Raw genomic sequence first — 22,874 nt, forward strand, 5'->3', positions numbered from 1 at the left:
AAGAGGAACTGTTTTATAATTCTTGAAATGAGACCTGTGGTTGTATCAAGTCTTTAGAAACAAATTTTCTCTTTAGGTTAAGAGTTGCTGTAGTTTTGGTGAGGCAGGACAGAATATGCTTCAAATTATACTTCAATAAATAAGAAACAGTTATACAGATATGAGTAGGATTAAACAGAGGGGAAAAAAAAATAGACCTGCCATCATTGGGAAATACAAAGAGCAAAGAAACCCTACATCTTTATGTGGAAATATATCAAAGGGGATGGTATATAAATATCTCCCATGTCCAAAGGAATAAAACCTGTAGTTTAAGAAAAGATCAATAACAATTAGAATGATATAGACCAAAGGAAGAGAAACAGAAGAATATACTTAAAAGGCATAACTCTTTATGCTGATCAGTCACATCCTACATCCTATTTGAGGTACAATAAAACAATAGTTGTTTTACTCTGCTAGATTTGTTACAAGTTGTTCAAAGACTGTGATAAAATATGTCTCATAAACAGCAGTGTGGGGGATTTCTCTGCTGGGGGTCCTGCACTCCTGACCACAGCTCTTCCCTTAGAGGGCTGTGAGCATCCATGAGTAAAACTGCAACCCTGCTGGCTTGAGGAGTTAATGCTAAGGCCTGACTCCTTGTTCATGTTTTTTTTTTTTTAACCATTGTAAAGCTTTGTTACTGTGGTTGTGATTTGTGTTGCTGCCAGGGCGATAAAAAGCAGTTTCAAAATTTAAGGGCCTAGCTCTGTGCTGGGGTTAAACAAGCACTTAGCACTTGTTGGGTCTGTGAGACTATCATCAATGAAAATAGAAAATATGCATAAGTGGAGTATGTTCTTAAGAGCTTTATGTAATCCATGTTTACATCTCTATTCATGCTGACTGAAGGCAACCTCTGATTAGTCTTTACAAAACTGAGTATAATGGGAATGTTTCATTGTGCTTCCTGGGGCAGAAAACACAACCAGAAAGGACCTTGTAGTGTCAAGTGTGGATCTGTCATATGTAGAAGACAGAAATTGTGAGATGTGAGGAGTTTTTGCCAACAATCCCTCCTCCACAATTTTCTCTTGGGAAATGAAGAAAGAATTATTTGGGCATCATAGTGTGGGCATGACACTTTCTGTATATTCAGTCAAAGCCTTCGGGATAAGGAAATATGTGGCACAAAGGATGCTGTTGCCATTGGACTCTGGGACTACACACATGGTCCAGGAGTGATAGGAAGCTTTAAATTCAATAAGGGTTATAAGTATCTACCAACTCAAAAAGATTTAAAAAAAAACAAAAAACAAGCATGTGTAGGATCTTTGCTCTCATCAGGCTTCTGAGCTTTCAGTTTTCCAGTTTATGGAAAACTTGTAGGTTATTTCAGTTTGGCTCAGAAGAGAAGTGTCCTCCAGAAGTGATGTTACTCTGTGGCTTCATCCTGAGAGTGACACACAAACCACACATGGTATGTGTGGCTTCCCCAGGGGAAGGATCTACCACGTTTCATTGTAGATTTAAACCCCACAACTGATAGGCATCACAAAACCTCTTGTCATTTGATGCATGCTACATAAAAAGCCACTGTGTACAATCTGCCAGCCTGTGGGAGATGTCTTTCTGTACATAACACACAAACTTTGATGTTACTGAATTTCTGTAATTGCCATTTTATTTCTGCACAAATACACTGTCATCCATCCAATATTTTAAATGCACAAGGCACAATGTTCACCAAAGTAATGACTTCACACATACAAAGTGACCATCAGAAACACCTAGTAGCTTCACTCTGAAAGCACTGAGGGGATGTTTTTGAGGAGATGCTTGTTCCTATCCTGGGAGAATGGGCAGGGCAGCGTTTCATGAGAATAACAGCAACCTGTCCTCTGAACAGACATTGCTAGGGAGACCCACAAGAGGCAGCAGCAAGTGAACACCACAAAGGAGTTGGTGGAGTGAGGAGGCCACCATCTAAATCCCACTCTCCAGCCTGGCAGCGTGGTGCCTCAGCTCCCCACCACTCCCACAGCAGCACAGAACACACTTCTACGAGGAGCAGCAGGCAAATCTTCCAAGGGAAACACAACCACAAGCACTTTCCCAGCTATGGGTTAATTTTCAGCCCAAGACACAAAGCTAGTTCAGATTTCTGAATTTTCCCATCCTTGTTCACATCGCAGTGGTTGAGCAGGATCTGGCGGAACTTGTCCAGGTCTACCCCACTAATGCTGGGCTGCAGGCAAAGAGAAAAAGAATGCTGACAGAGAAATTGGCTCTGGATTTCCCCAGCTAGCAAAGCAGCCCACCATGCAGAAACTGGGAAAACTACCCAAGGAAAAGTGACCAAAAGGCCTCACATCATCTTATATGCCATGGGGAAGCAAGTAGAAGATGGGAAAGGGTGCACTGAAAAGCAGAAGGTGCATGGAACTGTAAGTTCTGTATGGAAATGCACCATGACTTTTGTGCTCAGCCAAAGCCATATAAAAGAAAACTTCAGAAAGTTGTGCAATGCAGATCCCTGCTCTACCAGACCTGTGCTTTCATCTGGTTTCCTCTCTCAAACCTGCTGTGCAAGGACTAATGTGACATTTCTGTCAGCATACTGCTATTTTACAGGCTAGTCAGCAATGTAAAAATACCTTTTGTGGATCAAGTTCATGTTGAAGACACATTTTACAGGCTACAGAGTTTCTGTATGCTCCTAATGCTGTACTGCTTGCTCTGCTTCCTGCATTCTCAGGAGGGGATCAAATTCACATGCACAGCTTGTGGGGTCCAAGGGCAACGCTGATGAAGGCCCTTAGGCAAAGTACAAATTTCCCTTCTTTACACACACACACAAAGCACACAAATCCAACCTTCTGCCCATACCCACACCCTTCCCTGCACACTGCATGGCCAGAACACAAACATGCAGCCATCAGCACACAGCTGCCGTTCTCTGCTCTCTCCTGAATGGACATGGCAGCACAGATATCTCACGCTGTGTGGAAATGCAACAGTTCAGGCTTAGAGGAAGCTAAAAAACAGATTCTGTTTGGATCAAAAGTTCTATCTTGGACTGCATCTGGAAACTTAAGATAATCCAGTGAAGACAGACTCTTCTGTCCATCAGGAACTGAAGAGACACACCAGGTATGGTATCTTGATTGCTTGATTCTCAAGTAATTTTCAATTGTAGCCCTGAGATGAACTAATGAACCATGAGGTCATTCTGGTAAGAGCCACATCCACAAGGAAAACAGAAGAAAGAAATTGTGATGACCTATCCATATCATGTCATGCTGTAACACCTGTCTAATTCAAAGTATGAACTAGAATGGACTTTTTAAAAATAGAGTTGCTGAGGGAAGCTGTATTAATTTGTGAGGCAGAATTTCTGTGATACAGTGAAATGCTGTACAGTATATATAGTGAGATGGTGATCTGATTCCTATCTGCTGATGATCAAACTAAAATTTGTCTCTATGTTTTTACCAGTATCTCTGTGTACATAGCCTTTCCAAAAGCACTGATCTTTAGGAAATACAGAGTATTAACAAACAGAACCATGAGGATACCTTGACCAGTTCCATCATGTCTTTGACAAACCCATCCACTTCTGGGCCTTCAAGTGCTCCTGTTTTACTCTGAAAGAAGGAATAAACATCAAAACTCCCCAGTGAGTCAAAACCACTACAGTGTTTACTGGACAGTACCATCACCTGGGCACCAAGCTTTCTAGCATGAAGTTCACAGAATCATGAAATGGTTTGGGTTGGAGGGGACATTAAAGATCATCCAATTCCAACCATTCTTCCATGGCCAGAGACACTTTCCACTAGCCCAGGTGGCTCAAAGCCCCATCCAACCTGGGCTCGAACACTTCCAGGGTTGGGAAATCCACAACTTTTCTGGGCAAACCTGTTTCAGTGCTTCAAGAACCTCAAAGTAAAAAATTTCTTCCCAATATCTAAGATCCCATTGTTTTTCCCAAACCATCTCTTCCCACCAAATGGGAGCGATGCCTCCCACCATCCTGAGGGAGTTGCGTGACTGCCAGAAGCAGCACTGAATTGCTGATGTCTAACAGGCAGTTAAATGGTTACATCTGTCCTGAGCCAGACTCCCTAAACAACCATGGATTTGGTATGGAAAGGGGGTTTATTTTTCAATGTGGTGGTGATGCAGGTCCTGAACTGCCAGAGACTGTGAGTGCTAAAGCCACCACGTCCTCTTCCTCCCTTGCATCTCCTGCAGGAAAACTGCTAACACAGTTTTAAGCAGCACTGGCCATGGCAATGGAGAAAGTTGAAATGGGTCCTTGACACAGATCTCTGAGGATTGCTCCTCTCTGCCCCACTTTACCCCTCCCAGTCTGGCATTTGGGCTCATGGGCCACAGGCTTGGGCAGAGTTGCTGCTCCTCAGCGACTCCAGCAGCACCCAGCATGAGGAAGAAGTCTCAGCAGCACAAACTAACTCTGTCATTTACAAACCACCAGGGAATGAACTGACTCATGGGACTCACAACGTCGTAGTGTGCAAAAATCTTCTCAAAATCTCTCCTCCTTTCTTCTGTGCTGGAAGCCTGCATACAGAGAGGACAAGCAAATGAAAATTTAAAGCAAAAATTTCAAGTTTGGGCCCAGGTCATCTTAGCTGGAGACAGGATCAATGTATCAAAAATTAGTGCTACTTACATCCATCTTGAATTGTAGAAGGAAATTTTCCTGGAGTGCCAGAATCCTGAATGGAGAGATTTAATTATGATCTTTTCACTTTATCATCTGCACATGAACTATTCTGAGCCCTCCTTGTTTGCAAAACAAAGGGATGTTAGATTAAAGGCCTATAAAAGAGAAAATTGCCTGTGGGGTTATTTACAGTGGGCTGTTGTAGGAACACACACCTTCCTCCCTGTCTGATGGGGCACAGAGGGTGCCCTTTAGTTCACCATAGACGTGTCTATTAGCACCATGGCTTCTCCCACAGCATTTTGGGTGGTCCTGCACAACAGAGGGTGTCAGCTTCTGAAGTAAGAGCTAACAGACAATCATTCCTTGTAACTGGATTGCTGTGCTGCATTAAAGAAAGTGATTTATGACTCTCTACTGGAGGGAGGACTTGGTGGTTGTAAAAGTAAAGGACAAAGTAATACTGGCATGTACACCAAGACTGGCAGAATTCCTCTCTTTTCATCTCCTAAAGCCTGTCAAGCACTCATAAACCCTTTTCTCTCTCCAACTGCTCTGTTAAGCCTGAAATTTTTAGAGCCCATGGCACAGGGATTTGCTGAGCTATATCCACACATAGAGGGATTTGGAGTCTGAGAAATGTTTTCAGACTGGAGGAGAGCCTCAGATGGCCTGGTTCCTGAAAGGGAACTGTATTTAATAGAAAATTGTTAGAGCAACCCCCTTTAGATATTCTCCATCCTGCCCCAGATTCTCTTCAGATATTTCATGTTCAAAGGGAACTGCTGTATGCACTGCAGTTAATTGTGCTGGCATTTGTCAGGATTCGAAGCACAGAGTAACAGTGACAAACCAGCACCACTGTCCGCTCATCCTCTAAACTGGCCTTTATGACTGTATCTGAAAATTTAAAGTCCTGTCCAACCAATGCACATAGCTTTACAGAGAGAGGCATACTGTCTATCTCTAGGCAGTGAAAATCATCTAAAAGCCTCTGAGATATCAAGGACAGAAAAGAGAGAGAGGCCCATGAATGACATCCCAGTTTCATTCACAAGTATCTCACCTTGGCTCTTCAAATCCTTTCCTACTGCTAAACTCTTTTGTGGTGGCATTTTCATTATTCAAAATGCAGTAAAAATTGTCTGCAATCCCTGCTGCACATAATGATGAAAAATAAATGCATGTCTGTGACCCTGCTGAAAGGATTGTCATCCTTCTTTTGGAGAAACAGAGCCACTGGCTGCTTTGCCACCTCCTGGGAAGCACCTCAGATTATGCCAGAGCACATTGATGTTGTCCAGACAGATCCTGTCATTGCTCCTATCCCTGGCTCTAGATTCTCAGATTATTGAAATGGGGACCATGTGTTGGAGAGGTGGGATCAGAGCAGATCTAATTCAAAATGAGGTGGAATTCAACTGCACATCCCTAGAGGGAGAGCATCACCTTGTGTGGATTGACCATTGTGAGCTGAAACACCACCAACATTATTAAATCCTACCTTGCCAGGTCATTCAGGTCCAGTCGTCCATCTTTGTTTTTGTCAAATATTTTCATCTATAAATCAAGAAGACAGAGATAAAACAGATGGGCATAAGGAGAACACACATACCAAAAAAAAAGGCAATATACATTTTGCTCTGCCCTGTGCCCTTCCCTCTGCTTGCTCAGGGGGCTTGCCCAAACCCTGGGCAGCATGGCATCCTGTGCTAGCACCAAGTGCAAGGGTGGCACAAGGAAATAGCAAAACCCACCAGCTTTCTGACAGCAACAACCCAAAGCAATCAAGTACCAGTACTGCTCCCTTCCCACCTTACGTGGGGATAAAGCAGGTCTGTAGGAAAGACCCTCAGACCCTAGATACTGACATTGTCCTGATCCTGAAAAAAATAAAAAAGCCAGAAAAAGGAAGAAATTTCTAAACACTTCCACCTGGACTCCATCCTTACCTTTGACTGTTGCTGTGACTTCTGAGCAGCTGAGGTGGAAATGCCACCTTCTAATCAGCACTCAGGTCAGGATTTTACACCACTAAAGCTGTGGGGCTTGCTTGGCTCAAGGCCTGCAGCTAGAATGCACTAAGACTTGGAAGAAGGTCAGGCTGCCACCATCAAGAAGTTAAATGTGAATTCAAGGCTTATTCTTTTCTTTTACTGAATAGCGTAATTTTGATAAGCCATCACAATTTTTTTTAATTTATTTGCTGTATTTTGTTCTGCATTTCTCTTCAAGGCACAAAATTGGTCTCTTACAAAGAAAGGGGTGGGGGGATGTGTAATGGGTTGCAAACCTGAATATCTCATGGCTCAAAGTTCTAGGAAAAAAATATTCCACATTGTGTGTGGAAGGAACATGAATATTTTACTATGACAGATTAACTTCCTTTGTCAAATATGCATTAATCTTACCTTGACAGATCACATTTGCTTGTTTAGTGGTTGTGCAGAGTAATTGGTTCACTACAGATCTTTTGTGCATGGCACAGCTGCTGGAGAAGGCCTGGACCAGCCCCATCTGACAAAGCTCAGATGGACAGGATTATCCCCTATGCCTGAACACATGGGAGCCAGCAGCATGTCCTGAGCACTTCTCAGCAGTGGAGCCAGGGCAGAGTCTAATAATCATGTGAGAAAAGGGAGCATCTGGAGAGCTGCCATTTCTCAGGGAGATTTTTCCTGTTTTGTCAGTGCCACCTCTTCCCTGCCCACTGCTCAAGGGGAGCAAGGACAGCAAGCCCATGGTAACCCTTCATTGTACCACTTTTAGACTGAGATTCTGCAACAGACTCCATACCATTAATTCTTCTGAGTATTTTACACTTGTAAGGTTTGGGTGGATTTTTTGAAGAGGCATTTGGTATGGGTTCACTTTTCCTCCCATTGAAAGACAGCATGAAAGTCCTATGAATGATTGAAGGCCCAAATTGAGATATTTGGAAAAATGGCATCACAAGAGCCATGTGGGAGTTCGGTGGCACAAAGAAAGCTATTTTCCCATTAAATGACCTCTGCCAAACATGTGCTCGGTGCAGAGCCACTAAATGACAGAGGAAAGGCTTCTGAATCTTCCTTCACTCTAGAGCTGGGGAGACAAATAAAGCTGCCAGGCCATCCTGAGGACTTCCCTGTGGATGCATCAGTCCAAGTTGTTACCTTCCAGCTGATCTAACTTCTCGCACACTGCTTTCTGCCCTATTGGATCTCCCACAGCAATATGGCACTTTTCCTTGGTCTCTGCTGCAGCAGCAGTGGGACAAGGCTAGAGGAAGAGGGATGGGAGCAGAAGCTGCCTTTGGCTGGTGCCACCAAGGGGAGAAATGTCCTTGCAATGACAGCCTCCCTCTGCCATCAGAGAGATAAACCCAAGCCTTCAATTCTTGGCTGATAAAGGAGTTATTCTGCAGATCACAGAAAATTATTAATATTCTTTCTAGAAATAAATAAGCCCAGATAAGATTTTAAAAGCCTCTCTCCAAATGGGACATCAATGCCTAACCTGGTTTTGTCTGTTGTTTGAGGAGAAATACCCCTACTACTTCACTTTGGCACACTTTCCACCACAGGTGGTGTTGCTACATGCAGCTTACATCATTCCTGTAAAATATGCTGCCAAAGGAAGCTTATGGAGACAACCCCTATGTAGCTGGCTAGAGAAAGTACCAGTATATGGGTGGTGGGAATACCATGGTCCTTGGGCTCTACAGTAACTTCAGTGCTTTTGAAAATGTCAGTCTAAATCCTTTGGTTCAGGCCGCCAAGGAGCAGTAGTTACCCACATGGTCTGTAGGTCACCACAAAGCAGTGCAGCTGGTGAGACAGAACAGCATTTGCAGGGAAAGGACAGCTTTTGGTGAGAAACACAGGGCCCAGCTCCCAGGAACTCTGCTGCCAGGTCAGGGCAGCTCTGGCTGAAGGCACTGGTCTTTGGTTCATACAAAAATACAGTATTCTTACCAAAACATACTAAAACTTACTGTCTTTAGTAGTCTTAGTACTTGGATTCTCCCACATGTTTCTGAGCTCCTGACAGCGTGCTTTATTTTCTCCCATTTCTGCTGCATTTCTGCTGCATCTCAGTCTTGAGACTAAAATTCAGTGCTTCAGCCTAGACTTCAAATTCAGATGTGTTTTTCTCTCTGTGATACCTCAGAAAAGCAAACACTGAGTTTCTGGGAGAAGTTCAACTCTGTGATCACCATGTCCTGGCCTCTGTACGAGCTTATGGGAGCAGGCCTGAACTGGTGGTTTCCTGTCCAAGAACCAGACTTGGGGCACAATTGTCATTTCACATAGGCTTGTCTGGGACCAGTCTCATGTTTCTTTTCCAGTGAAACCTCTCCAGCCTTATGTCCTTTTCCAGGAAATAAATAAATCAGTATCCCAGCACGGCTGTCCTTGCCTTGGGACTTCATGTGTCCTGCCTGCCCTACATCTGCTCTACTTTGTGGATGCAGCATATTTTCATGGTTTCAGAAGCTGCAAATAACCAGGAAGAGTTTTGTGCACTCTTAATGAAACAGACTAGATGAAAGATAGTGGTTAAGATGTGAAAGACTTTCTGCTTCATTATCAATTTTGTGAGCATATGGTTTTCAATCCTACCAATTTCTGATATTCCTGCAGCAGTGCAGGTCCCAGTAAAACACATTTAATAGAGAGGTAATAAACTCCTTGGTGGATTGCTTAATGGAAGGAAACATTCTTCTCCTGTACCCTATCTTTCAGCTTGATATTGACATTTCAGTGACATCTATTTACAGCTAATCAACTCCCCTCCCTGACCTTCACTCAGCTTTGTAAGAGAGAACCTTAGTGTTTTCTGTTTGCCCTTTTTCTGCCACAACTACCCTGAATACAATTTTCAAACACATGCAATATTTTAATCATCCATACCAGTCAACAGAAAGAAAAAAAGTCTGTCTGGAAGAGCTACACCAAGCTAATTCTTGCCCAATGACTAACATGAAAGATAGAAAACATGTAGGAAGAAGGGCTAGTGTTCACTGAATTAGTTCAGGTACCACAGCTAATAAGATAGACCTAATCCTGTTATTGGGACAAGTGGAGCTCATGCATACCCACTACATGGCAGTCGTGTGCTGCATTACTCAGGGAACAGCCTGGGGAAGGGTTTTTTAATCAAACTTTCAAGTTTCAAGCATGTGAGTGTTTGATCTGATCTGCTAATTGTGTGGATGAGTACACAAAGAATGACAGAGGCAGCCACCCCATATGACAAAGCATACATAATGGGAGAAGCAGATAATTGCAATGGTTATGAGGTTGTTTCTAATTTAAACTTTTGCCTTCACACACCATCTTGATATGTTAAATTTGATGGATTTTCAGTTTACATTTATGAAAGGTATATTTACACTGCCAGGCTGATATGAAACATCACAATGTGGTTAAGGACAAGGTCTGGCATGTTTAAATAGCACTCAATTTTACTAAAAGCTCTGTTGCATCCAGGAGTATGCTTTATAAAATGATGCATTTCTGTAACTGTCAAGCTACCCCATGTTTTAAAGTGTTTGTAGTGTTTGTACAAATTAATTCACTGACATTTTAATGGCAGTGCACCAAGGGCACACCCTGTTTGTTTGAATGTACTCTGTGGCACTCTGAGACAGACAGAGAATACGTAAGAGCTTGGTTTGCAAATGAAAGTTACATCTCCATTTTTTAAAAGTGCAAAATCAAAACTGCCATCAGTATTTAATTCAGCAAAGGAGATATCTCTGCTTTCTCAGTCCAGTTCTAAAGGCCACTGAAACACCACAATAGACAAATACATTCTTTGAAGAGCAATATAAATCTGAATTAATTTCCATGACAGAGATAAGGAAAGAAGTAAACAACCAAAATAAATAGTTCTGTGATCAGCAGACTCAATAAAACCTGCTTCCATATCTTCTCTGGCTCTCTGTCTTTCTGTAATTAAGTGGGACACTGGGAGAGTCAGTTTTACTTGACCTCCTACTCTCACAAATATATTTTAATAAATATATCATGGGCACCTATGGCCAACAGCTAAAACAAAAGTTGGCCAGACCTAAATGCAGAGGTTATTGAGACTGTATAAGACAGGCATCAGCCCAAGCTGTAGGATTGCCTATGGCCTCTTTCTTTAGGGAAGGATGGGGTCACAAAGGCATTTGCAGAGTGACTGGGGGGCCCAGTGGCCAGCAAGTTACCCTCAGGACAAAAGCTCAGTGTCCTGCCCAGCCAGACCACCTGTGTCACATAAATAAGTTCTTTAGGACAGGATTTCCAAGAGTGTTTTGATTCCTAGGAGACCAAGGCATTATCTGGGGTGTTCAGAAGACTGCAAGCTCCTGAGTTCTTTTGGTTCTAATCTTCAGAAATTATGTTTGAGCTTAAACAGGATTTTCTGCTTCTCTTGGCTTTTGCCTCAGCAAGTGTGGTAGAAAACTGGAGGTGACAGCACCCCTGGCATTAAATTGAGAAGGGACACAGGAGGCAGATGTGTGTTCATCAGCTATGTGGGTCCTTTCAGTCACTTGGGAGAGAGGCTGGCATGGACCACTACCAGGAGGAGAAGGGATGACCAAAGACTGCACTTTGGGAACCAATCTTGTAGGCTACACTTGACTCCTATGGTATTTCTAGAGCTTTGGGAAGTTTGCCTGGTGTCTTGACAAACATAATAAATTCTGTTTAGGCTTTTTTCAATACAATAAATATTTGTCTTTCCATTATTACACCTTTTGTTTGGTGGTCATAAGAGACTTGTTAACAAAGATATGCTACCTAATGTTAAGGGTCTAAATCACCTGAATTTTCTGTGCTTTGGCTTTTATTTGCTCACATGAGTACACTGGTATCAGCACTGAACACAGACAGACTTTCACATGGAACTGACCACACTGAAACTCCGGCATTATCCTTGCAGAAGGGATGGGCAGAAGACACAAAAGCACAGGAAATCCCCCCACTGTACAATAAAGGTAGTACACAGTGCCTACTCGTGGACACAGATCATCGTCAGGGAGAAGGTAACCTTTTTCTCTTTGCACTGAGAAGATGAGGAGCCCTCAGCTGTGGGCTTGGGCACTCAGGGCACATAGCTCAGTGCCCAGGAGAACCTTTGCAAATAAGCCCAGCAAAACCCTGGTGTCATTACAGCTGGGAAAAAATATCTATTCTGACTTCTCTGGGGTTAAGATTTCATCCTTAGTCATCACCATCTATAAGTTTTCAAATGCTGTAGTTCATGACCAATGCTTGTTATTAGTCACTGCATTTACATTATTGCCCCTCTAGAATATTAACCTGTGGTGGGCAAAGATGGCCTGCAGGCTGGACAAGAACTGTCCTTTGCACTTCACTGAGACTAAAATAATGCTCATATTAAAGGAATTTTTTATGCTCCATGTGACATTATCAACGTAAGGCAATGAAAAAAGTGAATGTCAGTGCTGCACATGTGAGTGTTTCAACAGAATAAACAACTTAAATTGCTGAAGTTTGACTCAGAAATGAGCTTGCCTTGCATGCAAGGCAAGTCTTGTAGACTTTTGGATTACAAACCGGAAGTAACATGCTGCTATCTGGGAAGCTGCAGACTATCAGAAACCATATCTCAAATCTAGTTCATATCCTGGCATTTACAATATTCTGCTTATGTGCACAGTTGTGAGCACACACAGATAATGGAATCTGTCACTCTTAAAAATTGTTGTCAAATGCATATATGAGATGGGTATTTCTGAGCTGAAACCTCACCAGAACCCAGAAACCTACTAACAGCTTGATCTTGGGGGTGAGGGGATGTGGGAGGGATTGAAAAGGTTGTTCTGTCATCATAAACAGTATCCTCATCATGAAGTATCAAGGGGGCCAGTCTTCATCTCTCCAGATTTTTTTAATTCAGGAAGGCAGAAGATTCTCACCATGCTATTTAAACCCTCCATCCATTTTCAGCTATGCTCACTCTGTCTCCCAAAACACACACTGCAGGACACCTGGGGCCTCTTCTCAGGAAGTTCAGAGCAATACCAGGCTTCACATCAACCTCCAAGCACTTGCTCCCTGCCAGCAGCTCTTGGTCACTGCCTGTGGGAAGGCAACAAACCTACAGATTGTGGTCAAAGACTAAGAACTGCAAGTGGGTGCATGTAGATTATTAATACACACTCAATTAATGACTATTAATACAAATATGTATCTATGTAGGCATGGAAGAAAAACATGGAGAAAAAGCCCCTACAGAGGATCTTCCTCATACAGCATTGTCACTTCAGCTCTCCCATGAAGAGTCTTGAGAACTCAAATGTTCTTTTGTGATTTTCCCCAGTGGCTTTAGTGCTCTTTAAGATTTGATTTAGCAGACTCACGGAGTTTGTGCAATGCTGATGTGTTCACTACCTGTTGTCTTTATAGGAGTTCACCACTTGTTCATCAAAGCCCTGATCTATACCAGTGTTCCTTGAAGAAAGGATGTCAAGGTCACAAGGAAACAGAATAGCCTCTTCAGAAGCAGCTGCTAAGCAACCTGATAAAGTGATGTTCCTTTCCAGAGACAACCAATCTCTTCCAAAAGAAATACTCTCTCCCTCTTCCCAGCACTTTTTTTAAATGCCGTATGAGATCATTCATAGCAGCACAAGGGGCAAGAGTTTAACATGCCCTGGTTGGTTGATATGATGTCTGCTCACAAACTGCAAATACCCAGCACAGAACCATAAAATCCTGTTTTTATTTTTTTCCTCAAGCCCAGGCTAGCTTCTTTTAAATTATAGTTTTTGCCTTTCCCCCTTTATCTCCAGAAGGCCCTAGGGTCCACTCAGGGTATCAGTAGCTGCTTAAGATGTGCAGCCAGCTGCGCATATACAGAAAAAAGGGCAGAGATCTGTATATTCCTGTGGAGACAGATGGGTTTACAGCTCCTTGGGACACAGCTTATTTCAACTGAATAATAATTACATTGGCCCTTGAAAGCCCTGAGCTGAATAGATGGACCACCCTGCAAGACTCTGTAGCTGTGTGCAGCAGAAACTGGTCCTGCTCCCAAGGACTTTGTGCTCCAAAAAGATAAAAGGGTGGGAGCAAAGCAACAGGAGAGAGAAATATAAGTATGTCCAATCTGCAGAAAAGGAATCACTGCTGCTGGTTGTCAAAGATATAACAGAGTCAGGGAAAAAAATGGATGGGCCACTGACCCATTTATCCCAAACTGTGGTGCTGGTGGCAGAGGGACTCTGCACTCCAGTAGCTCCTCACTCCATGTGGGAAGGGAGAGAGAGGAAGTGAAGGGTTGCCATTACCATGGGCCTTGACATCAGATCTTTGAGCCACTTTTCCCTCTTTAATCCAACCCTGCAAATGCAAGGCTGAATCTTTCTTTCCTCCTTGGAATTTTGCCTTCTTACTTCAGATAACTTCCTATGCAATAATTTCTGGAGTGTATCTGATGCTATAGGATACTGCCCATATGGGTAATTTGCTGTTATGTACAGAATTCACATCCTCTATTTTATTCCAGGATATCATAGGATAAGATTATGCCAGTGATAATTTCACACCTTGCCTTAGCTTTTGGGATCAGGTGTGTTTATAAACATCCTTGATCTTCAGCTTAAAGAAAAGAATTACAAGGGAAAAAATATCATCTGCCATATTCTCATTTCCTAATAACTATTAACATCCCTGATTCTTTTGGCATTGCAGCTTGGCAAACCTTTGTCCTCCGGAGCCAGATTTGCATTTCAGATCATAGATTTCCCTAGATATACTAAGCATCCCTTTTCCCATATCAAATCTTATCCTCCAACATAGAAATTAAACTGCCTCTCTGGAGATATAAAGCCCTTCTACAAGAAACCATGGGAATAGAAACCAGATCTCCTGGCTGTCAGCCCTGGGCTGCACTGATACCTAGCTGCACTGGGGTAGCAGAATCACAGATCTTTCTTGGGAAATTAAAGGGAAGGGAAATGAGTTGGAGGAAATGAACCACCCACTGTCTACAAACTTCAGATCACCTATTCCCCAGCACCTGATTAGACATTAAGCACCAGGGATGGAAACCTTAATGGAGCAGAATGAAAGATATTGCTATCAGAAAATGCTACCAGAAATATTTTTGTCTTAGCTGTAACTTCTGGGCTTTTTATGTTTTCAGACTCTGCCAGTTGGAAAAGAATTTCTGCAGCTGGCATTCCTCTCTCTTCACTGTCTTATAAATATGAAAAACAAAATATACACTCTTCTGCAACAGCACAGTTTCTCACATTGCTCTAAAGGGTCACATTTCTGGGCACACACACATCACACATACATAACATAGTATTGCAAAATATGGGGGCAGCCTCTTGTTTGCTTGCATACCAAACTGGTTTTTAGGTTCAAACACAGACTTTGTGCCAAAAAACAATGCAGTCCCATCTGAAAACCATTTAGAAAATTGCAGTGATAGATGTCTGCTAGTGGAATTCAAATTATACCCTTGAGAATGACAACCAGAAATGAGATTTTTTTTTCCCTTCTTGTTTTTAGATGTTTAGATATAATAAGTTGCTCTGAAATCCAGGTGGCTGTAGCTAAACCCACACCGAATACTATGTTGTTGATTGCAGTATAAAAGCTATATTGTGATAAATCAGGTGGAGAATTGAAACTTTCAACCTCTCAGTCTTTCAGGGAAGCAGCAGGGAGCCAGCAAGGCTTGCTGGGCTTTGAGAGCAGAAAAGCCAAATACCTGCATGTCCTGGGAGTAAAAGGATTTGCTAGGAGGAAGCGAGGGAAAGAGGAAGTGAATGAGCTGGAGATCTGCCTGAGGATGAACACATCCTGAAGAAGGATGCACCTCACCTGTATTTAAAGAGGTTTAGAGCTCAGCCTGCTTTGGTGTAAAGTGGAGCTCTTTTCTCATAGGAAATAGTTTGACTCTCAGCAAAACTATTTGAAATGCATTCACAGCTGATGTCCAGTGCAAAAACTGTTAGCAGCAGTGTGCTAACTCCCCCGAGGGATCTCTGACACACCTTTTAAGCACCTTGCCGGGCTTTTATGGTCCTGTAGACATTGACCCTAAAGGACATTTTAGCCTGTACTCAGATCTAAACAACATTAATTCTATATTTTCATACCATAGTATCAGTATATTCTTCCAGCTTCACCTCAGCAACCATCTTGTTATGCTGCAGAAAGAGATCTCGCAGGAAATCCTGTAGTAAGAAAAGAGAGAAATTTTACTCTGTAGTGGAAATTCAAGAAATAACAGTAGGAGATTAAATTCAAATTCAGCAGGATTACATAAATTTAGTTTCACATTCCTGGTTAGTACTAGTGTCGTCAGTTTGACAAAGTTCAACTTGTTTTAGCTGAAACATGGTGGTTTTTTGAATAAATTAGAAAGTAACTAAATTTCCCCAGAGCAGGTATACTGGAGTGAGTCCTAATAGACTCACAAAATAAGCAAAACACAACATAAGTCCTGCAATACTTGCTAATTGATCTCAAGTCAAAATATTTACCATTCAGTAAAACACTCAAGCCACCTCTTACATCTTTGCAGGGACACAGGCTGAAGCCACATACTGAGACTTCAGCACATGATGTGCAGCCCAGTGATGAACTTTTGTGATTGCTGGCTCAAAGTGCTTGAGTTATGGCTTTTGAACAGGCTCTTGTCTCAATAGCCTGATCTTTAATGAGAAATCAGTGTTCAGAAAACCTGCAGGTTCAGGAGGAGATTGAGAAGAAATTCCCTTAATAAAACACAATGGCTTTGGCTCTGTTTAGCTGGGAGATGCACATGTGCAAAGCCTAGTGGGGCTCACTGGATGCCTCAGGTCACCAAGACAACTGGGGTCATGGGACAAGGCTAGGGGGAAGCAGGACATGGAGGGCAACAGCAAATCATCCTCCCTCCATCAGGGCCCCTGAGACCATGCCAGAAGGCACAAGTCCTTAAACTCACTCTGAACAACCCAGAAATGCCATTTGTCACTCACAAAAAAAGACAGCAAATTGGTAAAGCTGAGGGAAAGGCTCCCATTGACATCAGTGAGCTATAGGTCAAGCCCAAAGAGATTTGTTAGAATAACTTACTTTGAGTTCACCAGCTGAAATAAATCCACTGCTGTCAGCATCGTAACTGCGCCAGATCTGAATGGGGATAGATTGATGTGAGCACATAAATATTGCAGCTACTCATCTGCTCTGTGAAAAATTGTAAAGATTCAAAGCAGAACTTCCATAATGAGCAAGTTGTTGCATTAGCCAACATTTAATTAATTTTAAATGAAATAAAATAAACTTTTCACACAATAGCTCTTACTCACACTTGGATGCTGTACATGCTACATACTGATATCACATGTTTAATGCAGACATATTGTCTATAGAAGGAAGACAATTCTAAGAAACTGTTTTGCATTTCTTACCTAAATTGTATATGCAGCTTCTTTTATTGCCCTGAGTCAAGGCCATATACAGCAGGCCATTGATCTGCAGAAGCCCCCAGCTTGTATGTGAAATAAAGGTAACTGCATGAGATCTTGGAACAACTGAAATTCCCCATTGGGATACTTAGGGGGCAGAGATCAGAGGAAGACTGGGCAAAGTTCTATGGGCTTGTTGACCCAACTTATGGAGGTTTCCTCTCCATGCCCTAACAGCCTAATGTTTCAGAATAAAATGGTGTTTAAAATGTACCTGTTCTGCTGTCTTGGTCTATACTGTATTGCAGGTGAGGAGCTGAAGGGGTGAACTGATGGGTGGGGACATTTTGTCTGTAGTGGCATGACTGATAGGTGGCTGAAAGTGTTTGTGAAATGTAATGAGTTCTCTGGGCACCTTGGTCCAGTCCTAGATACCACCCGTCTGTTTTGCTGGTAAATAATGTAAAACCTTCTCTATCTGAACAGGTCAGAATGTGTTTTGCTTCCACAATACCCATCTATTTCCCAAGCTGTGTTTACAGGGGGCAGAAGGGTTGGTGCTGAAGAAGCTGGTGGTGTGCAAAGGGGAGGAGGCAGTGTGGAGATACAGACCCGCATGAATTCCACGCTGTTGTCCAAGGGAGTTTCCCGTCGGAAAAGCAGTAGGAAATTCTCATCATCCGGCAACATCATATTTGCAAGCTGGATGAAAAACATTTAAAAAATCCCCACAACAAAAAGCAAACCCACACCATGTAAGGAAAGGAAAAAACTTGGGTAGCTACTGATCCAGTATGTGAAATACAGGTTTGGCATGGAAATAGACTTGGAAATAAACTCCAGACCAAAGGATCTGGCCAATGTAAAACTCTGTGAGTCACCTCCTCTGCACCCAGGCTCTATCTTCCAGATCTCCCAAGTCTGCTACAGGTCTTAATCACAGAATGGTTGGAAGGGACCTTTAAAGGTCATCTAATCCAACTTCCCTGCAATGGCAGGCACATCTTCAACTAGATCAGGTTGTTCAGAGCTCCGTCCAACCTGACCTTTGATGTTTCCAAGGATGGGGCATCAACCAGCTCCCTGGGCAACCCCTTCCAGTCCTTCACCACCCTTATTTAAAAGAAAGTATTTCTTAATCTACTTTTGATGTACTCCCTTTCAGTTTAAAACCATTACCCCTTTTCCGATTCCTACAGACCCTATAAAAAGTCTGTTCTACTTTTCCATCCTTCTATAAAAGAAATACTGGTCTGGGGTTTGGCAGAGATACCTCCTGGATTTGCAAGCGTCCATCTGTGGTGACATCATAGACAGACATGAATTGCTCCTTCATCCTCTGAACTTCTTCTTCTGTGATGGTGCTCTGCCATGGGGAAAAAAACAAGTGCATGAAAATTTCTGAGGGCATCAGAAGATCCTTCTGGGAGAAATCTCTCCTCACTCACAAATAATCACCAGGATAAGTGCATTCTTACAGTTGGGGGTTATGCATTTAAAAACCCACAGACACACCATTGTGGATGAATTTTTGGAAATAAGTCCTATGTGTATCCTTGCAGCTACTAAGCTTTCAGTTGGAAGATCAGTGTTTGGAAACTCCAAAATATTTCAGTGACCCCTGCTTCTTTACCCAACTGTTTCCATTATACCACTGGGCTTTGGTTTTGCTCAAGTGTGTGTTTCAGCAGTTTCCATCCTGCTTGTTTTCAGCTTGTGCTTTTCAGGAAGATATCCTCATCCTTGAATGACATCTCTGCAGTTCATTAGATCATCAGCCTTGAAAGGTGTCAGTGGAGCTAGATTGTTCCTTATTATTACCTGTCAGCTGACTTAAGCCCTGGCACCAAGCCCTGTCAGTGTTTCTGAGTTAATAGCACAGAATTTCAAGCAATTGACATTCTCTTTGTATCTGCTTAACCCCATAATCGATTTATACATAGTGAGGAGTTCTCCAGACTTGTCAGGTTATGTGTTTTGACAGGCATTGCTGTGAGAGGTGAAATACAATGTTTAGGTTCATCAGGCATTGTTTCTTTAGCAGAAACCACGAGGGTACCCACTCTGACTGGACTACACACAATACAATTTCCTCACAACATGAAAAACCTTCCAGTCATATGAGCTTAGTGGCTGGGCTGGGAAGCTCACCTAGTTAATCTTTCCCAAGAAATTAAGTCCCATGTTACCCTCACCACGCACATTGAGCAGGTCCTGGCTTCTCTCCCAATTGTGTAGGAGTTGGCCCTCTCTGGGAGGGAAGGGAAGGAAGGGAGAAGGATAACCCACACTGGATTGCAGCATACCTTTGTAGAAATGTTTACAAGACAATAAATTATCTTCTTCCCAATCCTTGAATATTAGTCCTTCAAAGTTTTTATCATCTCTACAAGCAAGTGGATGTGGGACTGCAGCTATTCCTTCCTGGGTCTTCTAACACAGTTTCTAATTATTTCCTGCTGCTATTGAAGCTCCATTATGTTGTACACTCCCTTTTTTATCACTGTGACACAAAGCCATGAGTGACTTTCCCGAATTTACCCAGTGCACAGCTCCACACAGTGCAGCCCTTGGGGTGCATTCTTGCTGTGTAACACCAAGGGTGGCAGCTCCCAGTCTGGGGATGGAACACCAAGCAGTGATCCCACCGGGATGCACCCAAGGTGGCAGGCCCCAGGAGGAGTGGCTGAGTAGGTCCCAGGGCATGCCTGCAGGATCCTTCTTTCCCATGGTGGTGTCCAGAAAGTCCTGTGGGCCTGGATGTTGAGGGCACAGCTCATCACTGAACACACACAGGTTTTCTTTCTGCCTGGCATTGTAACTCAGCCCCATGCTATTTAAATTGCCTTCTGACAGCCCCTTGACACTCTGAGACACCCCCCAGGAGTTAGGCAAACCTATGAGTTGCAATCTTCAATAGGCTTGCAAAGTACTCTGAAATGATCCTCCCTCAAGCCCAGTAGGATGAGTTATTTCCAAAATGATATCACATTTTGGAATCACAGCTGATATATGAAACGTGTACTGTGCATTTCAAAACTAGTCATTGCTTAAAATGCTTATTGCTCAACTTGGTATCAGCTATCAACCACCACTTCACTGAGCTGTCTGTGGCAGGGACACTGTTACCTGCATAAAAATAGGACAGCCTCCTTCTTTGTATATTCTGATTTAAACTATATGATACATCAAGTAAATGCCCGGATTATTTAAAATATTTACACAACTCCAAAAGCTTTTAGTCCAAGGGGTTACACTACAGTGGTTTTTCAATCTGGACAATCTTTATATCTTCATAAATATTCCACTTATGAAACAAAACTGGTAATAGTTCTACCAAAACCCAGCCTTTACTCACAAAGGATAAAACAATGAAGAACAAACTGGCTTTCCCAAGATGCATGTTCAAGACAAAATTATTCCAATATTAAAGTTTTTTACACTAAGAACAATACACCTTGTGTTATGACCATTAGGTTTCAAAGAGGACCTTTCTCTTTACCAAAACCAAAAAAATCCCAGAAGACTGAAAAAACTTCAATAGATCAAATAAGATATTCCAAACAGAAACTAAGGTTGGGAGATCAGGTTTTCAAGACTGACCTACTGGTGGTGCAAACAAGTAGCTTGCTCTATTTTCCTTTCTACTCCAAAAACATTTAAAAGGCTGAAAAAACTCCATATTGTACCTGATCTGTTCCCTTTGTCCAAGCAAGGACATGATCTGAAGACTCAACTCACCCCACCAGAAAGGAGGCTGAGGTTTCCCTTTGGAAGGGGACAGAGCCAGGACAGCTGACCCCAACTGACCCAAAAGATATACCACACCATATGGTGCAGGGCTCAGCATATAAAGCTGGGGGAAGAAGAGAAAAAAAGATGTTTGGAGCGTGGTGTTTGTCTTCTGACATCAGCATGATGGAACTTTGCTTTCCCAGACATGGTTGTACAGCTGCCTGCCCATGGGAATCGGTGAATGAATTCTTCATTTTGCCCTGGCTTGTGCTCTTGGGTTTTGCTTTACCTATTAAAACATCTTTATCTCAGCTCATGAGTTTTCCCACTTTACTTTTCTGATTCCCTCTCCCATGTCACTGGGGAGTGAGTGGCTGTGTGGGGCTGCCTGCTGCATTAAATCATGACATAACAAAGAACAGCAGACAAAATGTGCCTCTTGCCTCATAAGATGGAACAGGAAGAAATGGCTTTGCAGCAAGTAAAAGTCTGCAGCTGAGCACATCTTTATCAGAGAACGCTGTCTTAATTATGTTGCCTGCCTCAAGCAACAGATGCTTAACCAGTTTCAAAGGTTTGCAAAGCTTTCCTTTTTGTGAGAATTTAAGTGAATACGGTTGCATCCTTTCCAGTCACTCTGTACAGAGAAGCCTTTCTCGTAATTCCTTGTTTCCCTGGTGCATGCACCTCCCTGAGTTTTTGGATGATGTGTGGTTTCCAAGGGCTGCTGCATGTTCTCACTGCAGCCAGGAAAGAAATCTTTACTATGTACCATGAGAAGGTCAGATAATTTTTATTCTCATTAAAAAACACAGTTTAAAATATTGCCATGACTTTGTTCACATATTTTTCAGGGTTAACAAGTAAATTTCTTACTACAGATGTTCTTCTACAGAATTTAACAGATAAAAGCTTCTGTGCTTCAAATTGCCATAACAAATTAATTTTCTGCTTTTTCCTTTCCAGGTCCAGTTTCTGTCTTGCCTTGTGTGAAAATCTTTTAGAAGTGTTTGTAGCATCACAAAGGTAATCTGGTTTTTAATAGTGTTTGTAATCACAGAAAGGGCATGATCACTCTTTTTTTAAATTTCTGCAGCATTTTATTTCTTTATCATGACTGGTTATGATTGTTTAGAAACCTGGCTGTAATCTGTCTGCTAATCCATCCCTTTTATATTGTTGCACTCTTTGCCTCATGCTGACTAATTAAATTTTTGTTCCTTAAGGATTCATGTGCTTGGCAGAATTTTGCCTTGATGAAAACACAGTTATGAGTCACTTGGTTTGGAGGGCAAAAAGTGAATGTATGGAGCACTGCAGAGCCTGTCCTACTCGATGAAATGGGATGTCTCATTTAATTCCTGCTGGCCAAGAAAATCCTGTAATAAACTGATTTATTTTTCCTTCTTGACATGATTTTAGAAGCAAGCTGCTATATTGATTAGGGTATAAAAAAAGATGAAACTACATTTAAGTCACTATTATACCCTGTTTCTAGAAAAAAAAACTAGAGAATTTTCTGAAAATGCTGGCTCAAACATGTGTCTTCCAGTGTTTCAGCCAAATATGATAGAAAGGCCAAGGGTCCCACAGATATAGAGTTCCTACAAGATCTATGAAAATAAATTGTGTCTGCCAAGGAGAGCTGGAAAAGAAATTCAACAACTATTATCACGCCAAAAGCTACACAGTACAGATATGAGGCCAGCAAGGACCAGATGAGAGACATCAGTAATGTACACTTTGCCTTTAGAAGAAGAACCTTTCAATTTTGGGCCAAACATTTCTTCATTGTAAAAACTAATTTCATTAATGACTTTGTTACCCCCACGTAGTTGTAGGTTGGATTGCCTGCATAATTGTGGGTTTTCACCCTACACCTCCACGGCCAATTTCTCCTTTGGGCCAAACTTTCTCCCTTAACTTCAGTGCTTTCACTTGAGAATTTGGCCCTGTACTTTGGTTAGGATTTACTGTACTCCTGCATGTGACAATATGTGAGCACTTACCCTGTCATCCCGCACTGTGTTTTTGGTTTCTTTTCTAACTCTC

The 22,874-nt window shown here is 42.3% G+C and overlaps 1 protein-coding gene across 1 annotated transcript in view; it reads right to left on the minus strand.

Annotated features, from left to right (window-relative positions):
• Nucleotides 1-372: 372 nt before the first annotated feature.
• SCGN (secretagogin, EF-hand calcium binding protein) overlaps nt 373-22,874 on the minus strand; it is a 28,197-nt gene continuing 5,695 nt past the window's right edge. The window contains exons 3-11 of the mRNA XM_005482905.4: nt 18,361-18,453; nt 17,700-17,789; nt 16,756-16,812; nt 15,792-15,869; nt 6,180-6,235; nt 4,682-4,727; nt 4,510-4,569; nt 3,561-3,629; nt 373-2,230 (exon numbers count right to left, since the gene is read on the minus strand). Coding sequence (XP_005482962.1) covers nt 2,102-2,230; nt 3,561-3,629; nt 4,510-4,569; nt 4,682-4,727; nt 6,180-6,235; nt 15,792-15,869; nt 16,756-16,812; nt 17,700-17,789; nt 18,361-18,453 — 678 coding nt within the window. The 3' untranslated portion in view covers nt 373-2,101. The remainder of the gene's footprint in view (nt 2,231-3,560; nt 3,630-4,509; nt 4,570-4,681; nt 4,728-6,179; nt 6,236-15,791; nt 15,870-16,755; nt 16,813-17,699; nt 17,790-18,360; nt 18,454-22,874) is intronic.

This window comes from Zonotrichia albicollis, chromosome 1, assembly GCF_047830755.1.
Source record: "Zonotrichia albicollis isolate bZonAlb1 chromosome 1, bZonAlb1.hap1, whole genome shotgun sequence".
Classification (NCBI taxonomy): domain Eukaryota; kingdom Metazoa; phylum Chordata; class Aves; order Passeriformes; family Passerellidae; genus Zonotrichia; species Zonotrichia albicollis.